Source organism: Oenanthe melanoleuca, chromosome Z (genome assembly GCF_029582105.1).
Source record: "Oenanthe melanoleuca isolate GR-GAL-2019-014 chromosome Z, OMel1.0, whole genome shotgun sequence".
Taxonomy (NCBI): Eukaryota; Metazoa; Chordata; class Aves; order Passeriformes; family Muscicapidae; genus Oenanthe; species Oenanthe melanoleuca.
Genome location: NC_079362.1, coordinates 63,865,864 through 63,892,612, shown reverse-complemented (window position 1 = coordinate 63,892,612; position 26,749 = coordinate 63,865,864). Strand labels below are relative to the sequence as shown.

At 41.2% G+C, this 26,749-nt stretch overlaps 1 protein-coding gene across 5 annotated transcripts; it reads right to left on the bottom strand.

Moving 5' to 3' along the window:
• Positions 1-768: 768 nt before the first annotated feature.
• DAB2 (DAB adaptor protein 2) lies at positions 769-26,058 on the bottom strand. Of its 5 annotated transcripts, none has more exons than XM_056514087.1 (15): positions 25,849-26,058; positions 13,255-13,381; positions 11,967-12,106; positions 11,250-11,348; positions 10,817-10,948; positions 8,765-8,848; positions 8,504-8,527; positions 8,183-8,230; positions 7,945-8,007; positions 6,527-7,153; positions 5,569-5,704; positions 4,458-4,970; positions 3,912-4,003; positions 2,933-2,997; positions 769-2,198 (listed from the first exon to the last, which is right to left on the bottom strand). In XM_056514087.1, exons 2-14 carry the CDS (start codon positions 13,346-13,348, stop codon positions 2,938-2,940), a joined length of 2,112 nt encoding a protein of 703 aa, XP_056370062.1. In that variant the 5' UTR covers positions 13,349-13,381; positions 25,849-26,058; the 3' UTR covers positions 769-2,198; positions 2,933-2,937. The 5 variants fall into 5 exon arrangements, with proteins under 5 accessions (XP_056370062.1, XP_056370064.1, XP_056370065.1 ...); XM_056514089.1 differs by having other exon boundaries at positions 6,527-6,940; positions 25,849-26,018; XM_056514090.1 differs by having other exon boundaries at positions 6,527-6,817; positions 25,849-26,018.
• Positions 26,059-26,749: the final 691 nt, after the last annotated feature.

Here is a 26,749-nt window from a genome sequence, read left to right as displayed (position 1 = left end):
GAATTATATGTTGCCAAGTCAAGAGAATAAAAAAAAAGAAACAGAAAACAAGCAAACAAAACCAAAAAACCCCACCCCCCCAACAAACAAAAAGCCCAAAAAAACCAAACATCAAACCAACACCCCCCAAAAATAGACAACCCCCCAAAAAGCCAAACCATAAAAGCTCCACTGTGACTCTGTAAACCCCTTAAGACATGCATTTCAAGCTGGATAACAAATCTCTTGCAATGAATTGTTTTTAAACCCTTAACCATCAAAAGATATTAGAAATAAGTAGAATAGTCAAAAACAGCAGCTTATTAATGGATTTATTATTTTCTATCTCTGTTAAAGGAGTTATATAATTTCCTCTGGACATGAGAACATGTTCTAAGTGAGATTTCCCAGCACCGGTTTAGATCTCCTGCAAAGCTGGAATACTCAAGCTGAACTATTGAAACTTCTGAGTGCAATGCAATTTAAGTACTCAGCTCCCATGGTCCTGCAGAAAGAAGCATGAAAGCATCTTTAGCAGCAACAAGCTCCGGCTGAGCAGCCAAGGGGACAACGTTCTAAAGACAATTTTTACTAAATCTGTTGGAGATTTCATTTTATAATATGGCAGAGCATTTGTTGAACAGGTCAATGCAAGAAGTAACAGAAAGACACTTTGCCATCAAAAAGCTACAAAACCTGTGAGGAATGATTTGCAGCAGGCTTTGAACTTCTAATGTCAACTAGACCACAAGACTGAGTTACAGAGGACAGAATGAACAGCCACACATGTTCATTTGGTATGAAGAGTTGCTTCTTTTTAATGTCATTAAGTATCAGATACTACAGTTTTATATAACATTGTAACATCAATAAGTTTCTACATTTCCAGTTTGAGACAAATACTTAAACTTGTGATTTTATTTTTTAAAATTTTTTATTTGCATTACAGAAAGTGCAAGAGAAATTCGTATACAAGACTAATTGCATGACTGGCAGAATTGGGTACTAAGGCTGTATTCAAGTTGACTTTCTTTGCTCTCCAGTTTAGCAATGGCTTAGGCACTTGATTTAACAATAACATTTCAAGTTTATCCTTAACAGAAAAACTTCTGACATATCAATCATCACCCCTGGCCAAGAATGTAGCTGTTACAGGCAGTTGTTACTGGTTCAAAAACCTGTTAGTAAAGAGACTCTTGAGAAATGGCATATTTTCCAAGAGATAGAGTACTACCTCATTAATGGCACAGAGGTGCTGCTCTGTTCACAAGGAACCTAGGAATGGAGTGAAGCCATTTTGGTGTTTTTGTTTCCTAGCATGCTGGAAACATACCCCATTACACCTTGTGACAAATCAAACTGAGCACATCAGGGATTCACTGAGATACAAGCAAGAACCCCACCTGCTTGTTTCATTCATTTGCCAAGCCATCCTAACAGAAAAGTAATCCTAGTAGGCTTCCCTCCCTGAAAACTGCCATATTAGCACCAAGACAACAGTTAGTGTCCACAACTACCTAAATGCTCTGCAAGAAGTTTTTGAGCTTACAGTGTAGGCCTTTAGTATTCAGGGCTTCAGCAGTGCTGTTACAGACCCCGCAGTCCCTTAATGACACATTTATGGCAGAATGATACTTTTACTTCTAGTTAAATAGACTAATATTAGATTACTTCCCTCTGCACATAGTTACATTTTTGTGGCTAAGAGACCAAGTCAAATGTCCAGTCACCAATGAGAACTGAGTAGCATCCCTTTTACATCTGGCTGCTGCTGTCATAACAGGCAACTAGCCTAGCTGTTTTAGGGGTGGAGTTTTAGCTACTAATTCAACACCCTTAAGCAAAAGCAACACCTGTCCCCTAGGTACATTAAGTTCCTTTATTTTGGGACAGTAAGTGCTATCTGAAGGGAAATGGTGCAAGACACATTACTCAATGCTCCCAACCTCTACGTAACGGAGTGCAAAGAACAAAAGTAAAGGTAACATCCACCAATTTGAATTTGGGTTTTCAGCGCGAGTCAATATCCCCATTTGCTTTGCCCTGAAATATCTTCACAGCATGTTCTTTGAGGGTCCATGCTTCAATCCAGCTGGATATATTTTAGATTGCAGACAACATGAAACAACAGCAAGAATAGCAGATAGAAAAGTGAAACTTGTAGAAAAATCACGTTGAGGAGAGGTCCAGTTTTTCCATTTGCCCTTTTCTGGTTACACCTAGTATAATGGAAAGGAATAAGTGTTAGGATGGTTATGAGTTGTGGCTTTATTACTTAAACAGAGCCACTGAGAACAAAACTAAAGCAATAAATACCAACACTTGTCTTCTATCAGAAGCTAGACAATATTCAGGGGAAGACTGAAAGTTATGGCAGATTTGCTGGATCAGTAGATCATGATCTTCAGTCAATGGTATGGAATTTCAAATGACAGTTTCTAGCAACAAAAGTGCTTGTAACAGCTTTTGATTAAAAATCAGAGTAGAAGTCTAATAGTCTTATTCTAGTTTTATTCCAATTTACCCAGAGTCCAAAACCGCAATTATTGAGCCAATTAAACTTCAGAAAGCTCTATGCTGTATAAGGGCACTCAATGCTAACATTCTCCCACAGATATCTGAAGGTATTAAAGTCAGCCCCTCTGAGTTCTGCAGCATATACATAGTCATTAATTTCCTCAATGAAAGGAAATCTAGATCTGTTGTGGGCTTGGGATTTATGTCTGTGGAAAAATCAAATATTTATTTCTAAGAAAGTAAACCTAACTAGACTTAGACAGAATGCAGCTATGTACAAGTTGGATAGAGTTACTCTAGCAGAAGTTCTTTCATAGAGCATTAGTGTTAAGATACTGTAGTTATCTACCTATTATATCTATTATATCTAATCATCCTCTTTACCTATCATTTCCCCAATAAATTTCAGAGGATGGCTTATTAGTGGAAGACTTACCTGATCTATGCAAATGGATTTCCAAATTGATCACCAAAATCAGAAGGTGGATTCTGAGATTCCTTCTAAGGAAAGAGAGATAGGCTATTAGTGGATTTACAGTTTTCACGAGATTTACACTTCATGGCTCTATGACCTATTTCCTATTCAAACACCTGGAAAGAATACTTCAAAGCTCCTGCTAAACACACATTTACTAAACACATGTACTGCTTCAACAAAGAAGGGGGCTCTAGGCTGTGTTAGGTGGTATGCTAGTCAATGGCGAAGCATTTTTCAGAAAACCATATCTGCTACTGAATACTCCTTTGAAGCCAGTGGAGTCATAATGAGATCTTTTAGTCAAATGCTAGAAGACTGAAGTCAGCACTCTGGAATTGGTTCAGAATTTTCACTGAGGGCTTCAAGTGTGCTGTCTCAAATGGAATGATCTGGTGAAGCCACTTTCTGACCCACGGAGTCCTGAACACAGCAATTCCCATTTGTTCAGCTAGAGAGCTGAACAATCCACACTGATCAGTCTGCTCTAAAGAGAGTTATATATAATCAAACTGGAGTATTTCTGCAGCTACATTACTTGATACTCTTTTGTGGAGGGTCCCAATACTACAGAACTTTTCACCTTGGGAAACTGGTCGCTAGGCCATGCCAAAGAGAATAATGCTTTGTTAACTTTCTTGCAATAGAATACCCTCTCCTAGATTACATATTAGCCTCAAAGACACAGGACATTTATTGTATGGCCTCTAAAGCCAAAACTAAACTACTGCTCAAACATAGGCACAATTGTTATTAAGGAAAAAAAAGGGTTTTGATGGCTTTTTTTTTTTTTTTTTTTTTTTTTTTTTTTTTTTTTTTTTTTTTTTGTGGCGGTGATGTCATTTGGAAATTTTGGTGTTTGGGGTTTTTATTTTTGTTGTTGTTTGTAGTTTGTTTTGTTGTTTTTCTGTTTGTTTTGTCGGGTTATTTTACTACTTACAGATGAGGCACTGAAAGGGTTTGTTTTATCTTGATTTTCAAACAGGCCATTGGCTGGCAGCGCACATTGTCGAGGAACAGGCTTTGGTGGCTCTAAAAAAGAGAGACATACTGCTATAATCACTTGACAGATTGAACAAGAACTCATGTCTGCCTGTATAGCAACACCACAGCTCATCTAATTAGAAACACAAAATAATTACATGGAAGTTGCTTGGAGTGACTTTGAGTCACAATATTAACTCCTGCTTGTCTCCCACTAAACTTAAATCAGATGGAAATTCTAACATCTGAAGGACTTAGGTATACCTTGTTCCAGTCAAGTCATTTAGGCACTAGGTGTCAGTGTTCAGCCACTGCTGCTGATCAAGTCTTCACTTAGTCTGAGACAACCCTTCAACCCTCTACTTCAGTAGACATTAACTCCAAAATGTTACCAGTCATTTTGGCAGACAGCTTGCTAGCTTCCATTTCATCATGATCTGTACTATCTTTAGAAATGCCTACTTTACTATTAAAGCAAAACTCCTGAAAACTCTAGAAGCACCTGAAAGGCTTTGCTGTTCTCCTCTCCTCACTGGTACTGCAGGTGGCTTTGTCAGCTGGAAGTCTTTGAACATTTCCTTGACATCCTTAATTTCTTTATCCCCAAGCGGATCCAGAGCAATGAACGCATCGCTCTCTTTTTTGGACAGCTCCTTCTGCTGCGTGGTTCTGGGTGGCGGCTGCGGCGGGCTGGCTGGTGTGGACACGGAGGGCAGTGCCGCGGCTGTCTGAGCTGCTGGAGATGGGAACAAACTGCCCTGGAAGGGACTGGCAGCACTGCTTGCCCAAGAACTGGATGAAACTTGTGCTGACTGTGACCACATGCCAGAAGACGGAGTGGATGTGGAACCAAAAGATGAAGATTGGCTCCAGCCTGGCACTGGTTGAGCACCAAAGGCAAACGATTGAGAAAGTCCTGGAGACTGAGTAGTCATCACAGACCCATGAAAGAGTGGTGAAGCCTGACTGATGGAAAATGACTGTGGGGTCCATGATGAAGTTACTGGCATGCAACCTGGGGGGGGAAATTGTAGTTACACAGCACTTTAGTCATCTGAAGACCACAAGCAGGAGTGTAGCAATTCCATAAAGGATACCAGCAAAATATTTTTTGTACTATTTGCAAAAGATCTCTTTGTTTGCACTTACAAATCAAATCATTTGGGGGAGAGGGGAAGAAATGGTTTAAATTTTTACTTTGTTGCATTTCAGTGCCACAAGGACAAAATTGAGGTTATTGTAAGGGAAGGAGGAACACATTTCTAGCACAGAAGTGACAGGTGGATTTGCCATATAGTTACTTCTGTTTAAATGATTATTAAGACACTGTGCAGCAATGTTACCCTGACCTAACAAGTTGTGCTTGGCTCACTTGATCCTAGTGTACCTGAAGCAGGAACCTGCTGTCAATATTAAAGCAGTTAACTGCATGAATCCTGATTCAGCTGATGATGAGCTAAACTCTCTATTCATAGAACTTAATAGTTTAGGGGAAACAGCACATGGATTTAAGTGGTATAGCACTACACAAGAAGTAAAGGAAAACTAGAATCCATGCTTAGGTGTTAGCAGGTATCTTGGAGTGGAACAAGATCTTTACTTTTGCAACTAACCTAGACCATCCAATGGAGATGAGTTAAAACTTGATGAGTAGTCGAATAGATCAGCTGGCAGAACTCCTGAGCTCATGATAGGACTCTCCGTAGGTGGCACAGAGAAGTCTGTGCTGAATAAGTAATTTGATGCAGTCTAGAAAGCAAAAACAAAAAAAAAAAAGTGAGATGCCATGGCAGAACACAAGCTAGCACAACTAGGGCCCCCTAGTCCAGAGCTAGAACACTTTTTTCATCTAAAGCAGAAGAGAGTGTTTTGATATATCATTTAGAGCGTAAAACTTTCAAACATCACCCTTTTGTCATGCCTAAGGAGATACATGGCATTAAATAGGTAAAATATGTAGTAGGCACAAGTCAACAGAAGAGCAGGACTTAAAATGACCGAATTATTTGCTATAATTGTGTTTCCCTCTGCACCCTACCCCTCTAAACACTACTGTTTAGTCTACAGAAACCCCTGTGGTTGTGGCAAGGCCAGCAGACTTTTGCATAATATGAGTACAAGACAAATGACCCTGATCCAGAGCCACCCTGTGCCTAATCAGACAAGTCACTGAAATTGCCTTCAGTAGGCAAATACTGAGAAACCACATGGGTTTTGGTAAGCTAGTGCTAGTATCTTATTGTTATGAAACCTCAGGTTGATAGGCATACTGCTATCATAACAGATTCTGGCATTATATCAAGTGTTAATATGCATAGCAGCATACTTACCAGACCTTTACTGGAGTATGGCAGCATTAAAGAAGAGAGTATAGAATTTAGTGACCATAGCTACTATGAAGCATTCATAAATAGAAGGCACCACAGTTGCAGAGAGGTTAGTACGAGCAGGGCAGGCAGAAATACATGTTGTGAAGCTAGGTACTCAGTTACATGAAAGAAAAGCTTCTTTCACCCAGCTTCTCCAAGTAAAATAATGCATATCACCATAAATTACTTGAAAACTGTTCACCTTGACAGATCTCCTTCCTCTTCCTGGCTTGGTACTCTGTGGTGGTGGGCTAATTGTTATAGTCTCATGTGGTGATTGGACATTGTTTTCAGAATCCAGCTTTACTCCATTCTGCAGAGATGTTCCTTTGGAAGTAACTTCCACAAACAGGTTTGTTGGGACTTCGAGAAAGCCATTCTGTTCTCTCTCTGGTATCTCATTGGGAATTCTTCCTGCAGGTGACTTACTCTTAACTGGCCACTGGCATGTTAGTGCCTCTCGTTTGCCAGTTCTATTAGAAATCTGGTCAAACTGTTTATCAAAGTAGTCAGTATCACCATCTGAAGCACCACTACCCACTGATGACAAGGTACTCAGACTTTTCTTCTGATCAGATTTTAGAGAATCAAATGAAGGTGGTGCAGATTGGGCTGGCTGTGTGAAAGGATCATCACGGAAAGGGTCTGGATTAGGTGTAGGAAAGAAGCTGAGATTGGTAGAGAAAGAACTCTCAGGCAAGAAGGGTGTCTGTGCCTTTGGTTGTGGAAGAGAGGCTGTGATGCCATTCAAGAAGAGATCCTCTTTTGCAAAGGTTTGTTTGGTCTCAATTTCAGAATTAAAATCCACTAACAGAATCTCTTTAGTTTCCTATTTTTTCAGGGAGAAAAATGAAGTTAGTTATACACAGATTTTGCAGCACAGCAAAAAAGCTCAAGGAAAATAGCTGCAAAAGAAGATATCCTAGTATCCAATATATTACATCAATAAATATTCAAAATCACATGATGCCTATAGTCAAATTACAGCTATTTGGTTTTTGAAACCCAATACTGAAACATCTGTTTTCAGGTCCTATAGTTAAATATCAAATGCTTGTTCTTCAATCTAGTGACAGTAGAATCAGTAGGAACTAATTACACCCAGGCTTCCACCTGGGTCAAAGACCTCTATTTGAATTCTAGACCTTCATTTTGACAAGCTGTGAAAGCCTCAGCATGACTTTAAGCTGCAGTCTCAGCTTCAGAATAACACTAAGAGCTATTTGCCAGTGGAAGGTAACATGGTATTTCTCCAGCAAGCATGCAGAAGGGTAAGGTTTGGTCACTGGTTTGGTTGACAGCACCAACTGCATCACACCAGTGGCAGCTTATAGTGCCAGATTTAAAATTATAGGATTTTTGGGGTCATACTGAGTACAATAAGGTTTATGCATATTTTTGTGCAATCAGGCCAAATTTTGAGCCAGAGCTACTGGAATGACATTAGTAGAATGAAGTACTAGAATGACATCTAGCGATTAAACGGATACTTCTATAGCCCTACCCCACTAGTACAGTGATGATTGCTAGGCAGATATCTCAGAAAAACCAGGACTAATTACCAGGACTAAATTTGCAGTCAAAGAAAAAGCCAAGGAAAGTAAGCTAGATGCTACTTACTGTGGGACTGCTCATATCAGGGGGTGTTGACATATCCCCAAACAAATCCATCTGGTCAACTCCCTTGAAGCCAGAAATATTGAAAGAATTGGTATCTGTTAGAGCTCTCACAAGAAAAAGAAGCAAGCATCATACAGATTTCCTGTAAAATCTGCAGTAAATACTATAAACCCTTATCTATAAACACTGCATTTATGTCTTTAATGGCATCAACATAAAGTTTTAAAATTTAACCTACCAGTTTCATTTTGTCAGCTTGATCAGCAGGCTGTTCTTCACCACCATTCTGTAATAGATAGATAACTGTGTCAGAAACAATTGGAATTTCAAAATTTGCCTTAAGCAAGGGACTTGAGGGTTTCAAAAAGGGAAGTGATGGAGAAGGGAAGCATGAGAGAGATCACTACTCAGTATTAGCTCCACAGTCCCCTTTCACTCCCATTTCAATGCAATTTGGCATCTGACATTGCCTTCATAATGCCAGCAGCATAAAGAAAGTCAAAGTTAGATGTAGTCAGCAGCTTATTTAATCAAGAGAGGCTGAGCAGGAATGACCTACCTCAGTCTTACTTGCTTCTTCACTCTAAAGAAAAAAGAAGACTTTTAATACCTAAACATCACGTAGAATACCAGAAGTCTCTCACTTTGGACAAACTCACCAGCCTAGGCAATCAGACAGCTGGCACAACTGCCTAACAATAGCTTCCAGTGTTTCTGGAATTAGGCAGAACTTAGTATCAAGCCCCACAAGTGCCCAAAACTCAGCCAAAATTGAAACAAGCTTTATGCACAGTCATGCAGTTTCTATGTTTTTACCCACCTTTTTCTTTTCTTCTTCCTCCTTCTTCTTCATATTATAAATCAGTTGAAAGAGATCCTTAAGATCAGAAACCAGAGGCTCAGCCTGGAAAAGAATGTAGATTTTAGGCCACGTCCTACTTTTACTTGGACTTCTGCTGCTGCAATCTGTGTAACAAGACAAACTTTCCGAAATGGTGCAAGACTTAAGTTGAGATAACAGGAAAAACAAGAGTTTAAAGACCAATTTAGTCTTCATACAAGATCTTGCTTGTGCAGAATTCAATTCTACAACCAGTGTAGAACTGTTTAACTCTACAAAAGTGTTTGTACACGAATTTGTACTAATCACTCCTGTGTTTTTGCTAAAAAGCTGGTAGCTATACATAAGTGCATGGCAAGTCCTAGAAGAATAAAATTTATCCCAGCCTTCTGGTATTCTCCTGAGAGGAAGAACATTTTGCATTTGTCCATTTGCTACCAACTTTAGCACTGCATGTGGAGAAAGCTTCTATATATAATACTACTTTTATTTGAAACAGCATACAAATAGCAAATGAGCAAGGCAAGCATAAGGTTAGATTATCATCATGTCAGATGTGTAAAGGAGAGACCAGTTTTAAATGGGGTCTGTGACATGATGACAATTTAATGTAAATTAGAAAGGCACAGCATGCCCTGCATATCGATTAACAAGAATGTTAAAGTGGTGAGTTCAGCTACACTGCTTTGGAACGCTTGTATCAGGCATACAGCAGCTTGTCTAGAATAGGACACATCCCCATCTTCTGCCACTACAATTGGCACAAGCAGGAGAATCCTTTGAACAGGTCTCACTGTTTACACCTGTGCACCATCTTCTAATCATGGGTTTAGACAAGCAGCTGTGAGAAGAGCCATTTCAAGAATTATCAACTTTGACAAGGAGAACAGCTTCAGCATACTAGAGCTGCAGAAATCCTCACTTCTGAGCTAGACAAGTTTATGACAAAAACACCCAGCAGCAAGTCAAGAGCTGTCTAAAACCTGGCTGAGCTTAGAGGCTGACAAGCAGCACCCTGTGGTGAAATGAAGGAACAGACTCCAGAGTACATACAAAAGGCTTTTGTTGTTAATCTACAATTCCACTGAAATCAATACAATTTTGGGCCAGAATGCTGACAAACCAATAAAACAAGACTCAGAAGAAGGCCTTATAGCTGTTACTGAAGTAGCAGCATGCTCCAACAAGGAGCTCCTCAGTGCTGCCTGTACTGGGTCCAAAGCTGCCAACAGGTTCTCCAGGAGGGCAGGCAGGAATGGGTAAAAGATTTCTAGCTCTGAAGTCTAGGCTTATCAAATCATTACAGTGACTAATTACAAAGTAATTATAAAGAAATTCTGATAAATAAAAAAATACCTAACTTCAGGTTGTTTATGAAGCTGCATAATTTTCAGTGGTATTTTTAAGTAGCTTTTGCAGTATTGCTTACATGGAGATTCCCCTCAGAGAGACTAACCTCGCACACAGGATTTCTGCATGTGAGGAACTTCTCACAGAAGGATCAGAATCCAACCCAACAAGTTAGGGTTAGGAGGTCCTAGGAGGACCAGACCTGTCATTTACAGGCCCCAGAATCATTGTTGCAATTGAGTAAGTAATTTTCCTGCTGCGCAGGCAAAGCATCACATGAGCTAGACTAATGTAGTTCTATATTCCTGTTGATTCAGAGTGAAGCTCTTGCCATTTTACTTAAGAAACAGTACTTTCACAGTGGGAAGCCTGTGCTAATGGCTCTATTCATCTCACTAATGACTTTCATGGTACATAGACAAGTTAAGCATTGTTAATCATAGTAACCAAGATTACTTGAGTGCTTTTATTTTGGTTTACAAAGAAACTGTAGAAGACAGAAGCCAGTGGTGACACAGTAAATTCCTACTGTCTTTCTTTCAACAGAATCTATCCATGCATGCTGGTATTCCCCAAAGGAATTTTGCAGGATTACCAGCAAAATACTAGACCCTTATGACATATTAATGTTTACACAACAGCATTATCCACAGCAAGAGAAAGAAAATGTCTGATTCATACCTGCTGGGCTGTTTTTATGGCAAAAAATTGGTGCTGGCCTTCTCCTCCACATACATAGCCAAAGGCACGATTATCTGTTACATCCCGAGCAATAAAGGAGATTTTGTTTACTGGATGCTCATGCTCTATAACCTGGAATTGGGAAAAAATAACTATTGGTATGAATGTCTGGAAATATAATAGCTGCTATTCTCTGTAGTTAGAATGATTGAGACTGTTAAAAACCTTCAGTCCAAACCTCAGATTTATCAGCCTTTGACTAACCACAACAGGATGCAGCTGTCTTCTGAATCTTCAGCATTACAAACATCTCACAAGCCAATTTTTATGTGTGGAAGGAGATATAATGCCCAAAGAGGAATCTAGCTCATAATGGTCTAACTTGCAGGTGCCTTGCTAGCTTTAAGAATCACATTAAGAAAATACATCTTACCCCACTTTTTTCGTCTATTATCTTGATACCAGAGAGGGAGATGTTTACCCAGATCTTCTGTTTGTGTTGACCCTGGGAACGGGCTGCTGCTGCCATTCCCTGAAGAGAATGAATGCCAAAATATTGATGAGACTTCTGTTGGATTGAGCTTTAACTTGTTTGTAATGTATGACTGCTTAGGTTTAAACTGATACCACAGATCTAGATGGCTTCCTCTGTAAATGTTTTAGGGCTTTAAAACAGATTTTAGTCCACAAAACTGCTGCACTAGCAGCACCTTTACCTGCTTTTCCAATCCATGTGAATGTCCTGTACTAAAGCAGTAATGGTCTTCATTGTTGCAGGGGTTAATATACTTTTTAATTTGTCTGAATCTCTGTGTCATCATTAACACAGGATGCCAACTTGTGTTTTGAGGTCGGTGTGAAATTGCACAGCAATCCCCCTTCCCCTCCAAAACCCCAGCTCAAAATGTGTGCTGAAATTCATACTGCCAGCACTCACAATGGATGCTTATAGACCCAAAGGAATGTACCCAGGCTTTCAGGGAAATGCCAGCCAGAGGTTTCAGGTTAGGAAGCAACATCCATCTCGATGGTGCTGTCAGTAGTAACATTGCCATTAAGCTGTATTTAAGGTTTTGCCAAAGTGACAGTTCAATCTACTTTTTAAAGGCTAACCAGAGATTGTTCCTTATGTGACAGATCAAGCCCTTACCTTCAGCTTCATCATTGAATCCTGACTCATTTTGTCTCCTCTTGCCTCAGGAACATCATCTATGCCAATCAGCTTAGCCTTGTATTTTACACCATCACCTTTGAATCTAGCCAAGAGGGATTCATCTGTTTTTTCTGGCCCTGGAGACAGAGAAAAGGTTTGGTGGGTCTGCTTGTTTTTTGAGGTTATTTTTACTCTTAGGTGAGACAGGTTTTTTGGTTTTGTTGGTTTTTTGGTTGTTTTTGGTTTTGTTTGTTTTTTTAAATGATAGAAATGACTATGTTGAGATTTGTGATCTTTAAAAAAAAATACATAATGTAAGTATGCACCAAGCACACAGTAAAACTCCCTTGAGTACAGCTGACTAACAATCCATGTGCATTGCAGGACAGTTATTCCTTTAAGGCCACAGTACTCTTGCAGAATGTGGTCTCAGTTCAAAGAGTGAAACCCAGTGGTTAAGGACTGGGGCTTCAGAACAAATTGTTCACCACACAAATGACTAAAATGTGGATAAGCAATACTCACCTAGATATAGGTGCTAAGAAAAAAGCATCATGTACTTCCCATGGCCATACAGGGTGCTCAGTGAGTCTTTAGGTGTTGTCCCCGTGTTCTGATGTAGGCAGATCCCTTCTTGCTGTGCTAAAATAGCTCCCAATTCCTGTACTAGAACCTGGTATCAGCACCATCATTTCTACCACGAGTCCTTCCTTGTGTCCTTGTAAGCTTTTGGGACTTTAGTTAATTTGTTATTTCTCTGTTCCTGCTACTAAGAACTGCTTGCTTTTCTTCTCTGCATACTCAACATAGCTCAAGTATATACCTAGATATGTAGTGTTATATGAGGCAACTACATTTACATGATCAAATGTATCCAAAAAATTCTCATATACAATAATTCTCATGGAATGAGTTTTCTAGCTTTCCTGCAGTAGCATTTTGTATCCAGCATAAATCTCCTTTCTGGAGAGTGGGGAGGAGCCAGGTTAAAGCTCAGACTAACAGCTACGGTGGTGGTCCAGGCTCTGGTCACCTCCTCAGGAGGCTCTCTCTTCTCTGGGCTCTTGCTTACTTGACAGGAAAGCTTCAGAACTTAAAGCTAGAAAAAAGCTTTTCGAACTAAAGCCCTGCCTTCTGGTTAAGTTTATTATACTGGCATATTTACTCTTCTGGTCAGCTGGAAAACTCAGAGTTACTTCAGCAATAGTGGGAAAGTGATTTAGGCAAATGCAAAAGATTAAGGACATGGAATAAAGGTGGTGCTCGAGTGGTAAGCATTTCTTACCTTTCTTTTTTTCTTTCTTTGAAGACTGTGCCTTTGGTGGAGCTTGTTGCTCAGGCTGGCTGTTGGTAGCAGTAGTTTCAGCTTCAGTAGACATGATGAGACTGTGGCCAGTTATGTTCACCGTGGGCTTAAAAATCCAAATAACAGTTAGAAGATAGACATAATATTTTACTTTGAAGAAGAAATTAGAGCTGTTAGTCCATCTGAGTTCTGCTGAACACTAAAGCCTGACAAAGCCTGAAAGTGTAAGGGGTGATCATATGGCAAGTCTGACTCAGCGTCAGACTACACAGCATGAAGTTACAGCCAGGAGGTGATGAACCCTCACATCAGTAATTCCTCAGCATGGGCCACACTGATCTACACCAATGGGCTGTACTTACACCAACATGTTTTAATCTGTCAATCTTTAGCTTCTTTTACCTTTTAATGCTATTTACAGAACCTCAAGTGTTTTGATCTATTCTTGTTCAGCATTGCCAGCTGCATCTCCAAAATAGCATAGCAGAGAATACAAGAAACATTTGCTAGGATCTGTTCCAAACACCCATGAGAATGACACCAAAACACCCAAAAGATGCCTGTAGATATTATTAATGTTTTTCTAACCAGCAAAAGTCAGAGGTTACACTATCCAACAGGTAAAACCAAGTAATTTCCTCAGGCTGCAGACAGACTGTTCCAGTAAAACATAATAGAACCTCAAGCAAACCCCCCGATGGGCTTGTCTTAATGGTAATAAAGTAACCTTCAGGTCTTCAAAAACACTGCAAATTGATAAGAAACTATGGACTTTTAGGACCTTACCTCTATGACATGTGATCCTTTTGCCTCTGAGACACATATTTTTTAAAAAAATTTATAGTCACCATGTGTTCTTCCAACATGGCTGAGGCATTCACTCTCACCAAACAGAAGCACTCAGAGCAGCTTTATAGAGTTATGAAGATCTAAACCAATCCAGAAAAAACTGGAAATCACATCTGCTACAGAAACCATTCTATCATTCTTCTGTCTGGAATACTGCAATGGCTGCAATTAGTCCCTCCAATTTTAGGATAAAAGATGAAGTCAATAAATTGTTTAGGTGATTAAATAATTGGGCTCTCCTCTAATTCCCCCTATATCTAGGCAGCTGCTACAGATCAACCCACGCTTTTTATCCAGCATTTGAGACACAATTTGTATGCAGATACAAGTGCTGAAGCACTGCATAGCCCCTGGCATCAGAAGATTGTTATTCCCAATAGCCAGTTCCTGATTTGCCTTAGTAATAGCTGATGCTTTACCCATTACTTGAAATGTACTTGCAGAGTTTTGCTCTCACTCCTACTTTCCCTTCCTCCTGCTAAGCTGATAACTAGACTGACTCAACCAGCTTGCCACTCACTGAGTAATGGATATAGATCCTTAACTCACTCTTAACCCAGGAGAACAAATTCCTAGATCTTAAAGAGAGAATTTCATCCTGAAAGCCTCAATTTCCATTTAACCAGTAGGAAGGCCTTTATGGAACTAGCTAATCTCAGCAAAATTAGACCTAGCTTCTTACCAGATGGTTTGTGAATTGCATGTAGCATTGGTCAGGTAAATCAACAGAGATAAGGGAGCTCAAATGGGAAAGAACTGTCAGCTATACCTGTTCTCCTCTGTAAGCAACTTATCTGGCCACAGTTAGGGAACATTTGATGCAAGGGAACAAAGGTGTTGCTGTGAAAGTTTCAAGTGGTTCTGAGTAGAAATACATATCAGAGGAAGAGTTTGTTTAGCAAGCCATGGTTATTTAAGAAATGTAACCACTGAAAGAGTGGCTTGTGTGTCCATTCTGAAAAAGGGTCAAGGGGAAAACTATTAAGCCTGCAGGGATTTTGCAGAATACTTGCAAAAGTGCTAAAACAGATTGTGCCTATTGAAATCCACATTTTAATCAGGTAAAATGAAGTCAACTGAATTCTTCTTTGAGAGCAGCTAAGCTAGTTTGCCTGATTGTATAGTTTTGGATGGAGATAGCTTTTAGACATAAGCATAGAACTAGATTTATCAAGTCCTTCAGAAATAATGAGGGAAAGAGAGTTAAGGTTGGATCATTAGTTAAACACCCACTCCTATATGGAAGATTACTGTTGAGAGAATAGAAGGAAAAGACCCAGAAGAGAGAAATAAAACTTGCTCTCAAGAGGCTGAGTTCTAGCTTTAGGATATTCTGCCTAGCTCTATTCTGGAAAGAAGAAATAAGAACCTCAAGGCACTGAATCCTGCCTGTCAGTGGTTCTTCTTCCTCTAATTAGTAGAGCTACACCTAGCTGTGGCATTTTATAACTTGTATCACATGCTGAAGTAAAATTAATAGGCAATAAAAAAAGAAATTACTTATGAAGGAACAAATAAGCACAAGTAAGTCTTCACTTTGGCAACAGTAAAATGGTCTACATATGTGCAGCTTTGACTATATCTCTGAATTCAAGGCATGCCTGGTTATCATCGCCATATGCCTCCACTATATGGAAGTCAGACCACTAATTTTTATAGAGCCAGACAGCAAAAAAACCCACAGTAAAGGAAGGTGGGCAGGGATACACACAAGTGTGGCTGAACCTTCGCAAATACCCAGCCTTACTACAGAAAAGCTCATTTTTAGTATTAGCAATGCAATTTTAGGTTAGTGAGGGCCTTCTGGCTACTTTACAGGACCTACTCTCACACCTGAGATCCTGCAAAACTCATGTTCCCTGGCAAGATTTCACAGTACATGATGGTCTTTTATCATACATTTGGAGAACATGGTGTCTTTGAAAATCATCTCAGAAACACCAGAATTAGTGAAACTAAGAATGCAATGATAGAAAAAGGCAAACTAAATACATCTTGGTACCTGAGTTAAGACACATGCCTAGCGCATTTCTAATTGTTTCTGGCTCTACCTTAAAATTTCACTGGGGTGGAGGGGAACAGAGCCTCAACCACAAGAAAATATGGATTCTGGGCTTTACACTCAAGCTACAGCTTGGCAGTGTCTTCATTAAGTTTGTGTTGTCATAATGGAAAGTGCTGGTGTGCTTAACATGCAAGTAACTAAAAGTTAAAATCTTCCATTTGTTTCTTGGGGGCTTCCTCTCACAGTACCCAGCCTCATAGAATTTCCTTACTCTAGCTGCAGGTGGAAGGCAACAAGACTAGAATTGTTCTCTTGCACTTTAATTTTGAGGTCATCTCAAAAGAGTCAGCCAGCAAGCGTGGGAAGGTTAGAAATACATGTGATTTTATGCAAGGGTGAAAGGACAGTTGAGCCTTCAGATATACTGGCATAGTAAAGAACAAGATCATTCCCTCAGCAACTATGTCAGCAACTGTTTAAAGCAGTTTGAATATTGTCTATGCAGATGAGTCGACTGGTATCACCACATCTTAATTATTCACTAATCAGTTGTATGGTCCATCTTCATTACTGTGCTTAATGTCTCAAAAACCCAAAGACTACAGATTTACAGATGCTGCCCCCATGGGAGAAGGGCACCAAACTCTGTATCACCACACACATATCACACACATTTGTCTCACCCACTTCTCAATTTACTTTAGACAGGGCTTGTAAAGAGACCACTAGCAGCATCTCCCTCCTTTCCTTCAGGGACTATCCTGTGAAGAGCAGGGGATACTGATGACTCCTCAGACAAATACCAGGTCAGGGCCCCAACACACAGTCCTTGATGTACGACTTGCTACCTGCTGTCTCATGTCTGGCTGCTCTCCGTTCAAGACTTGTACTTCATTTCTACAGTGACCCTAGGAAAATCAGTCTAATAACTTCTGGCATAGTGCTCTCTTGGTGTCTTCTCTGAACTCTGCAGGGAGGGCTGTCAGCAATGACAAGCCATCCCTGAAATACCTGTTTCTTAGCAAGACTTGGAAGAACATGCCAAACAATTTTGTTGGGTAACATTTAGTTTCCCTCAGAGATGCTTTTACAGATATCTTTTATTTGAGAAAGGGGTGGCAACGTGATAGATACCCTTAATGATTATGTTCCTGTCCTGTGTTCAAGTGAATAGAGAATCTTCATTATGGCTATAGTTTGTCATAGAATTAAGGACTGAACAGAATTCTCACCAGCAGACAGGCTTTCCCCCTTCAGCAGGCAAAGATAAATGTCTCAAAGTTGATGAGAGATTATCTCAGAAGAGCTTAGGGACACCCAAAAAGTCAGAGGCAGATAAGCTAAACATCTGCTCAGCAGCCTAATACTTTGTCCTCTTCACAGTCTGTACTCCTTTGTCTCTAAAGTACATGATTCAGCTTAAAGAGCTATTGCATGTAAATATTAACCTTGAATTAGAATCTGCAAGGCTGGGAGAGGACGAGAGAAGCTTTTACTGCCAAGTGAAACACAGCCTGTTAGGATGAAGTAGTAACAAGCATAGGAACAGTTCAGCTGCTGAACATGCTTCTGGGGCAGGTTGTTTCCTCCCCCCCATACTTGAAGTCAGGTTCTTCTGGTTAGAAGGCTGTGTTAGTGAATTCAAGACTTGTTTTCAAGCCAAGAAAATAGACTAAAGGCTAAACACCAATTCACACAATGACTAGGTAAAGCCAGGTAGTCTGTTACTGATAAATTATCTTGACTGGTAGCCTTCTGCTCCCATCAGCAGTGTAATAGTGCATTTCTGTGAGCCCCTGTAGGGCTGACTGACATTTACATCTAACAACTCCCCATCTGATTATCACATTTGCTGCTTAGTTCCTGCTTCAATAGTAGTAGCCTTGAGAAGCCCTAGGCATGCATTAATAAATCAAAAACATTAAAGTGCTGATCAGACTCTTGCTTTTCAAACAGGATCACTCATGCTGAGGAGTCAAATAAAATATAATCTTAAGTATTTTCTTTCATTACTAGAACACCCATTGCTCTGGTATCTGACAGTGTCTAAAGAGTTCAAGTTGAATAAACCTCACAAGAGATTAAAATGATTTAGATGGAACATTCCAGATGCTTACTCTTATGCAAGCATTAACATTAGTCTGTTTTCTCTATTAAAACAATCAAACTATTATGTTATGAACCAGCTTATCCAGCAACTAATATCCATGAGAAGTAATTGTCTTACCTACAGGTAGGTTCTACCTGATGTGTTCACACTTATACATTACAAATACCTGCTCGAAGGCAAGTGGTAGAATAAAGTTGATAGACAGCTTGGGAACTATTCACCTCCAGTTTTAGCCATGTCTGGAATGCAAGAGCAGTATTACCTGTCAGAAAGATGACTGAATACATACTTTTATACTTCAGACTATAAGCAAAGGTCCTGTAAGAAAGACAGCTGAATAGGATATTAAACAGCACTGCCTGGCAACTGCAGCTATCTGTCATTCCCATAATTCAGTAATTCCTGGATGAGCAATGCACCCACCACTCAGTTCAAAATTCCTGTTGAACTGTCCTGCTTAGGCTGCAGAGCAGTAGAAATGTGATTTGTTTTCAAGAAATCATTTGCTTGATACTGTGACTGTACTTAGACCAGGCCCCTTACCTGGACCAAGTATTTCTAGAATAACAGGATTTTACTTTAGGGAACTTCTTACATGCAACTTGCTTTTCAAGCTCTGTCTGATGTTTTGTCTTCTTACCCAAGAGGTGGATTGATACTTTGTTGAGGTATTAAAGGCAGACTTATGCCAAGGACTTCCTCTGTCAGCATGAATGCCAGTTTGGAATAAACTGCCAGAGTACTTACATATAGCAGGATGTGGAACATGGCCCAGCTGTCTTCATCATGCACAACCAGTAACGAGAAACAGGGAACAGTGACTTTCATCTACTTAGTGGGATAGAAGTACAGCATTAGACACACCAGGGAATACCTCCCTCGTGCTGCTCCCTGCCCTAGTAGCTACTACAAAGTAGATAAAGGTCTCAGTGCACTAATTGGCCATGTCAGCTACAGATGTTGGCAAGTACCATTGCTGGTGCAGGATCATGCCTATGAAACCACACAGACATCTCACTGCTCAGCCAGCTTGCCAGCTGCTATTTCATCAGCTGAACAGAACAGTCTGTTCTCATCACATCAGTCTCCTCTGAACCTCTTGGTTTTTAGCAAGAACATAGAAATTCAAACTTAGTTCCTGAAAGTGCTTCATACACACTTGAATCATGGCCAAGAGAATATCACTAAGTTAGCAGCTGGGGCTGAACAGGTCACACAGTTCAAGTGGTGCAATTGGATTGGTACATTCTACTATGCTTTTAAGCACATAATTTCTCATAAAATAAGTCATTACTTGTCAACCCAGCTATAGCAGTGGCTCTATTTTGGATTTTTCTTCCATTTGTCATGGAAATAAATATGTCTTTTGCAGGAAGATTAAACAGGGGGCTCAAGGGAAGTAATGATGAGTTTAAACAAGCTGTACCTGATGAACACATGAAACAATATCAACCAATGAGTGAAAAGCATTTAATGAGCAAGTGATATCTGGTTCTCTGAAGACTTGTTCACAAGATGAAAGAAACTAGCACTGTCATAGTTTTATAGATCTGTTTTTCAGCCAGGAACTTCAGTATCCAAAGATAGTGCCCAGACTCCTAGCTAGTCCAGTTTTTCCAGGAATATGACAGCATGCTGCAACAAGGCTTGAGAGCAGCCTTTCCAGTCTCTATGTATTAGCTATGGTAACCTATACATCAATTTCTTGAATTAAGAAATCCCTTCACTTTTAGTACTAGCATTACCAACATCTGAACTCTGAAACTGAAACATCTGAACTGAAAATCTCTCCTTAGAAAGAAAGGGCATATGAGGATACCTTTCTTGACAGAGAGCTATTATTTTGGAATAAGAGACTAAATAGGTTATGTATTTAAATTATCCACAAGAATTTTCTTCCTATCCTAGCCTTCAAGAAAGACAGCATGTTTTGCAGCCTGCTAAGGGAGCATTCCTCTATACCCCTCTCCAGTTGCCAGTTCTGAGGCCTCACAAGTTAGTGGCACCTGAGCCAGAGCTGTCTGCTGCAGTTATTGCTAAGGAAAGCATCACCTGCCCAAAGGATGAGGAATCTCAAGCAATGTGGCTGCAGTGCTTACAGCTCAACCTTTTATCAATATTCCTTGTTGAGACTTGCTGGATATACCAAACAAGATGGAAGCAAAGCAGTTGTTATTCAAGGCAGGTAGTGTTGACTCAGATGCAACTGAATTTGAACTGAACAAGAAATCAAACACTTAATTTAAACTGTACTCTTAAAGCCCTCCTGCCTAGAAGGCCTGTTTCTGATCTTCTTGCTTGTTAGTATAGTGAAGGACTCTTGCCAATAACCATGCTTTTCACCCCTCCTTCTCAGAGCAGGAACTTGACACATATTGAAGCTTTTATCATAGGTTATGTCAGCTGCACACAGTTAACTGTCTGCTGCTGGCACAGTTATCCTTCTTTGCAGTTTGGGTATAGGCAAGCTGTACTGAGAGATTGCATATGTTCTGCACAGTTTACTCTTAACTGTGCTCCCTATCAGTTCACAAAGCTATCTGTATGAGAAATAGGATTTTCCTGTATTCTTGCATTCACACAGCCTAAACCCATGTAATCCTGGCCTCGTTGTTGAGTACTGCAGTTTGCTTAGCCAGCCTGGTTATCCCATGAGCAGCCAAAAGCCCATCATTAAACATTCATTTCAGCAGTAATTGAAGAGCACTACACCTACCCCCCAGATACTGTGCCTCTCAATACACAAATTGTTGTAGCAGTTACTGTCACTCCATATGCCTCTTGTAAGAGATGCAAATTATGTTCATTATGTATTCTGAGAAGACTGATGAAAATTCTGCTTGCTGAGCCTACTTGTTGCAGGTTCTTCTACAGCAGTTCCAGTCTTTTTAGGTAATGAGGCATTCTGCTTAGTATAAGGGTTACACTTGACCTCAAGATTAGTTATTACCAAGGCCTCCAGCTCTCCCTTGCATATGCAGCAAGAAAGGCAATGAATAACGACACAAGACTCCAATCTAAAAAGGTGATACAGAAAGATCTAAACCAGAGGTTAGAAAGGATTAACCAGGGATTTTAAGAGTTCCACTACAGCTCTTACAGTAGATGTCCTACTGAACATCTAATAGAGTTTTCATATTTTAAAGTTTCCGCTACCAGTAATTATATTTACAGATATTAGAGGAAGTTTACACTACTATCCGTAAATTTAGACTATAAAGCAAAATTGACCAGGGTCTTTCTAATTTCCCATCTCTATGATAGTCTTAATAGCATTTTGTAAGGATATGCCCGTCCCTCAGAAGCATACAAGAAGTGTCAGATCTGGAGTTTACCTTCCTTCAACCAGGGTAGCTGTAGTTTGCAGACAGATCTGTGATTCAAGCTACTAGAAAACTAGTCCTTACTCATACAGTGACCTTTGTTCCTTGCCTCAAAGCTCAAATGACCGTATTCTGACAGGTCACAGAGGAGAGCTGTAAGGTAGAAAAACAGGTTACAATATTAAAACTACATTCTTAGTGCTTCCAACTTCTTTTGTCCCCTCTGAAGAGGAAAGTTTCATCCACAGGCATTTTGGCCACAAGGCTAATATTATTAGGTGTGTGGCACACCAGCATTAGGATTTGAGTAGACTTTGCTAGAGGCCCAACATCCAAGCTGACATGAGTCTCCTGACTGTCAAGGTGAAGATCTATTATCCTGTCTCTTAGACCTACTATTTCTGCTGAAGAGATAATCTTCATCTTATTGCTTAAGGATACAACACAAACTGACAGAACAGCAGGAAATTCAGCTCCAAGGCCAACAATCTGTCCTTAACTGGCCCTGTAATGTCTGAGTTTTTAGATTTAAGGGGATATGCACCAGATAAGAAGCTATATTAAAAACTTTTAAAACTAATTTAAAAATACACATATAATTAAGGGTAAAGATCTACAGGGCATTTCAGCTGAGATACTTCATCCTCAAGCACTTCAGAGCATGTGCAAGGCATAGTCTTTGAGATGAGGGGAGACTAGAATAGTCTGTGTGTCCATCAGCCAGGGCTGAGAAGACCTGGATGGGAGAAGATGCTTTGTTCAGCACTCAGCTGCCCAGCTTACATAAACAAAGTAATCCTGTTGGAACAGGTAGCTCTTGTTTATTCACTAGGCCTGAGTGTGCTTCATCCAGCTCCTTCATGACCCTGAGACCCTTGAACCCAGGCACAGCCTCAGAACCAGGTTTTGAATGTCAGTTTTTCTTCCCAGTTACAATCCTTGTACACCTTATTCTATTTGATTGCTTCAACACAACCCAAGTCGTACTTCTGTGTTGTCCATGCTGAGGTACTGAGTAGTGGCTTATGCCTGTTTGTGGCACACAGCAGAAGCTCACTAAGACCTCTCAGCAATCCCCCATCCCAGTGGTATCTTCTTGATTCTACTAACAATCCATTAATCTACATGCAAGATCTAAAGTTTTTCTTCAAAATCTTTGCAGTTTATAAATTACCTTCATGCTGCTTCATAATTTCTTTTGATAGAATCTAACCAGCAAGCCAGATTTGCATCAGCACTGCTTCCAGATCAAGATGGCTTTCTCTAAATGTGGAATTTATTGCTTTGTACAGGCAAATTCATGCTTCTATAGTGGCCACGTATGCTAGCCTTGCTGAATAAATTCCACAAGCATTCCCAGGGTTCACAACCCACATGGTCACACAAACTTCCTAGAAATATGAGATTTACTAGGAAAGGAGAGCATCAATAGGAGACAAAAATTATCAGGTTTGGCAACAATACCCAAGAACTACAGTATATTGGTGCACTTTTAAATCATATCTCAAGCTATGGCTTTTCTACTTAGATTTTTGAGCATCCACACTGGATTCACCCTTCCCTGACATTAAGTGCATTTATTTGCTTTCCCGTAGAGACAAAAATCTGCCCTTTCCCTACATTATAATCACCTGCTTAGAGTGTTTCTTCTCATATCTGCTTGAGAAATAAAGGCCTTGAGCAAGAAGTATAAGAATATATCCATAGCAGCTACTGGCCTGCAGTGTGCAGGTAGTTTAACAAGTAACACTCTTCTCAGTGAGAAAATGGATTGTGTAGAGATACTTAGCAGCCTTGTAGAAGGCATATGGTAAATTAGACAATCAACTTTGCCTTTACAAAAAAACTGATTCCAGCTGTATGAAGCTCGAAGGACTCAGCATTCACTCCATTTTACACTGAGCTCTCCTAAGCACCAAATCATAATGTTTGCTAGTTAAGCCTCTGCTCTGATGACTCACCTGACACTCATTTAGCACTCCCATCCTCCTTACCTTTGCTACCATTTGGTTGTCCTCCTCCCAGTGCAAACCTACTATTAATAAAAATTTCTGCTTCAGACTTTACCACATCCTCACACCATCCAGGGAACTTTGAAAAGCTGATTATGCCTCAAGAAACATGGTGCTGGATACAACTTGCAGTGATTCTTCGACCAGATGTGGCAGATGACTCCATCAGACAATGCTCAGCTGGAAAGATTTTCTTTGGATTACAATTCACGTCTCCAGCCTCACCTACCTCCAGGAAGGTCCTAATGGAAGCTGACACAAAGACCTGCTGGCATTATAATTGCCTACAGATCACTATCAGACAAAATTACATCCTTTCAATTTCACATTGTTTGTCAAGTCTTCACAGCAACCTAGAACACACACCTTCGTAATTAATTTTCTCTAATTCAATCTGCATCTTTAATTTTGTCTATTTGCAGAGGTGTTGCCATCCTAAGCATACCTCTGGCCATTCTTTAGCATGCAGTGTACAAATCTCAGCCTTCACGCTCTCAGATTTGGTTAATTTTGGACAGCCTGGTTTATGGAAGTTACAGAAGACTTCTGAAGAAAAGAATGTACCCTTTTAAGGCACACTTGCTTAATTAGGAGAAGACTTAAAATTTCCAAGACTCAAAGTAATAAAATCATCAGCCTTACCAATGAATTTGCAGTAAGCATTCGAGTAACCAGTCTCAGTATTTTTGAGGGGTAAAACCTCTTTACGTAGAGGTGCTGCTGAGGAAATCTGTCTATGTTGGCAACACCTGCATTTATATTACAGCTCAGTGCACTGGCATCATCTCACCATTAAGTGTCACCATATAAGACACTAGACTTTATACCATCACCTGAGAAATCAGTTTCTCTGTCATGGAAGAAGACTAATTCCAGGTAATAGTCAGCATCTACAGCTATCCCAGTTTACTACCGACTGAAGTAGCATGCAGAAATTCACCCGCAGACAGAGGAGTGCTCCATCAAAAACAGCAAGGACACTCCATCCAAAAAACGGAACAAAACCCTACCCAGCTTCACAGCATCCTAATCTGTGTTCTCATCATCTCTTCTATTAGAGAGATCCTTTCATATTAGTTATTTATTAGTTATAGGAAATTTAGTGTTTATATAGTTAATCTATTTAATGATTTTTAACCTCTTTCTCTCCACGCACAAAACCAAAAACGAGCGTTTGTATCGCTTTGCTCCCATGCCTCCCCCGGCCGCCCGCCCCACCGGAGCCCGGAGCAGGATACGGGCGGCTTCTACCCCGGCTCAGCCGGACCCGCTCCCCGCAGCCCGGCCCGGGCAGCGCCGAGACCCCGCGGGGCAGAGCCCGGGCAGCGCCGAGACCCCGCGGGGCAGAGCCTCAGCCGCGGCTGCGGAGCCGAGCCGAGCCCCGGTACACGCTCTGGGACAGACACACACAGAGACACACAGACCCTCCAGCACAGACACACACAGAGACACACAGACCCTCCGGCACACACACACACAGAGACACACAGACCCTCTGGCACACACACACACAGAGACACACAGACCCTCCGGCGCACACACACGCACATACCCACAGAGACCCTCCGGCCCGGCACGCACAGAGACATACACAGCCACAGACACACACAGACGCACCACCCCTCCGGCACACACAGACAGACACACATACGCACAGACCGACACACACACACAACCCCTCCGGCACGCACACGCACACACACAGCCCCCTCCGGCACACACATACACACACGCACAACCCCTCTGGCACACAGACAGACACACACACGCACAACCCCTCTGGCACACAGACAGACACACACACGCACAACCCCTCTGGCACACAGACAGACACACACACGCACAACCCCTCTGGCACACAGACAGACACACACACGCACAGGCACACGCAGCCCCCTCGGGCACACACACATACAGACAGACAGACACAAAACCCCTCCGGCATACACACGGTCCCCTCTGGCACACACAGACAGACACACACACGCACAACCCCTCTGGCACACAGACAGACACACAGACGCACAGGCACACGCAGCCCCCTCGGGCACACACACATACAGACAGACAGACACACACACAGACAGACACACACACAGAGCCCCGCCGGAGCCCCACCGCGGCAGCGCCCACCCCGCAGGGTACCCCGCCGCAGGCACCGGCTATCACGGCGCCGCAGGAAAAGCTCCTTCCCGCGGTGACAGCTCCTTCACCCCCCTCCTCGCCCCCTCTCCGGCTGTGCGAGAGCCGAGCCCAGCTCGCAAAGCTCCTTACGGACTAGATCCGTGCCGCTCCGTGCATGATCCGATGACCGCAGCCGGTAGCCTGGCTGGGACCGGGGCCCCGGTTAAATATTCGGCTGCACTCTCGCCTTCAGATTAGTTAGCCACTCACAGCGAGCGATATGGTTTTAATCAGATGCTGGCAGCGGAGGACTACCCAGGAATGCGCTGTGATGTTTTTGCTGCTTGGTCTTGGCTACTCCCCCTCAACGTGTCGGTGCTCACAAGTTTAACCCCTTGAGCTCCGCTCCGGCCCTGGAGCCGGGACCGCACCGCCCCACGGGGGACGGAGCCCCGGGGCACGGCCGGGGGAGCTGGGGGGGACAGAGGCCCTGCGGGGGCTCGGAACCGTGTGGCACCCACAGACTGTACCCTCCTCTCCGTCCTCCATCTCCCCAGACCTGTGACCAGCCGAACCGAAATATTGGGTCAGTGCAATTCGGTTTCTGGGTCACATCCAGACCTGACTGTTCTACTTCCCACTCATCTCTATTCAAACATCTATTATGTTTTCTTTTTTTTTTTTTTTTTTTTTTTTTTCCCCAGAGTAGTAGCTGTTTTCCAACTTGTACGAAAGAACGTCTGAGAAAAAAACCCATATTTTTGTCCTTGTAGCAGAATGTTTTAGGTTTTTTTTCTTCTTTTCAAGGCTGTAAACCTATCTTAACTTTTTTTTTTTTTTTAATTTCTGTTAAAAACTGTTTTTTTTTGCTCTGCACCAATGCACAATTAAAAAAAAATATAAAAAGGCAACAACACTTTTCCACTTTTCTTTCTTATTTTCTACTTTTTAATTTTTAAATTTTTTTATTTTTCCCCCCCTGCTGGTTAAATACATTTGATAGATATTTCGAAGTGTTTAAAAGATGGAAATATTTAACACAAACTTATTT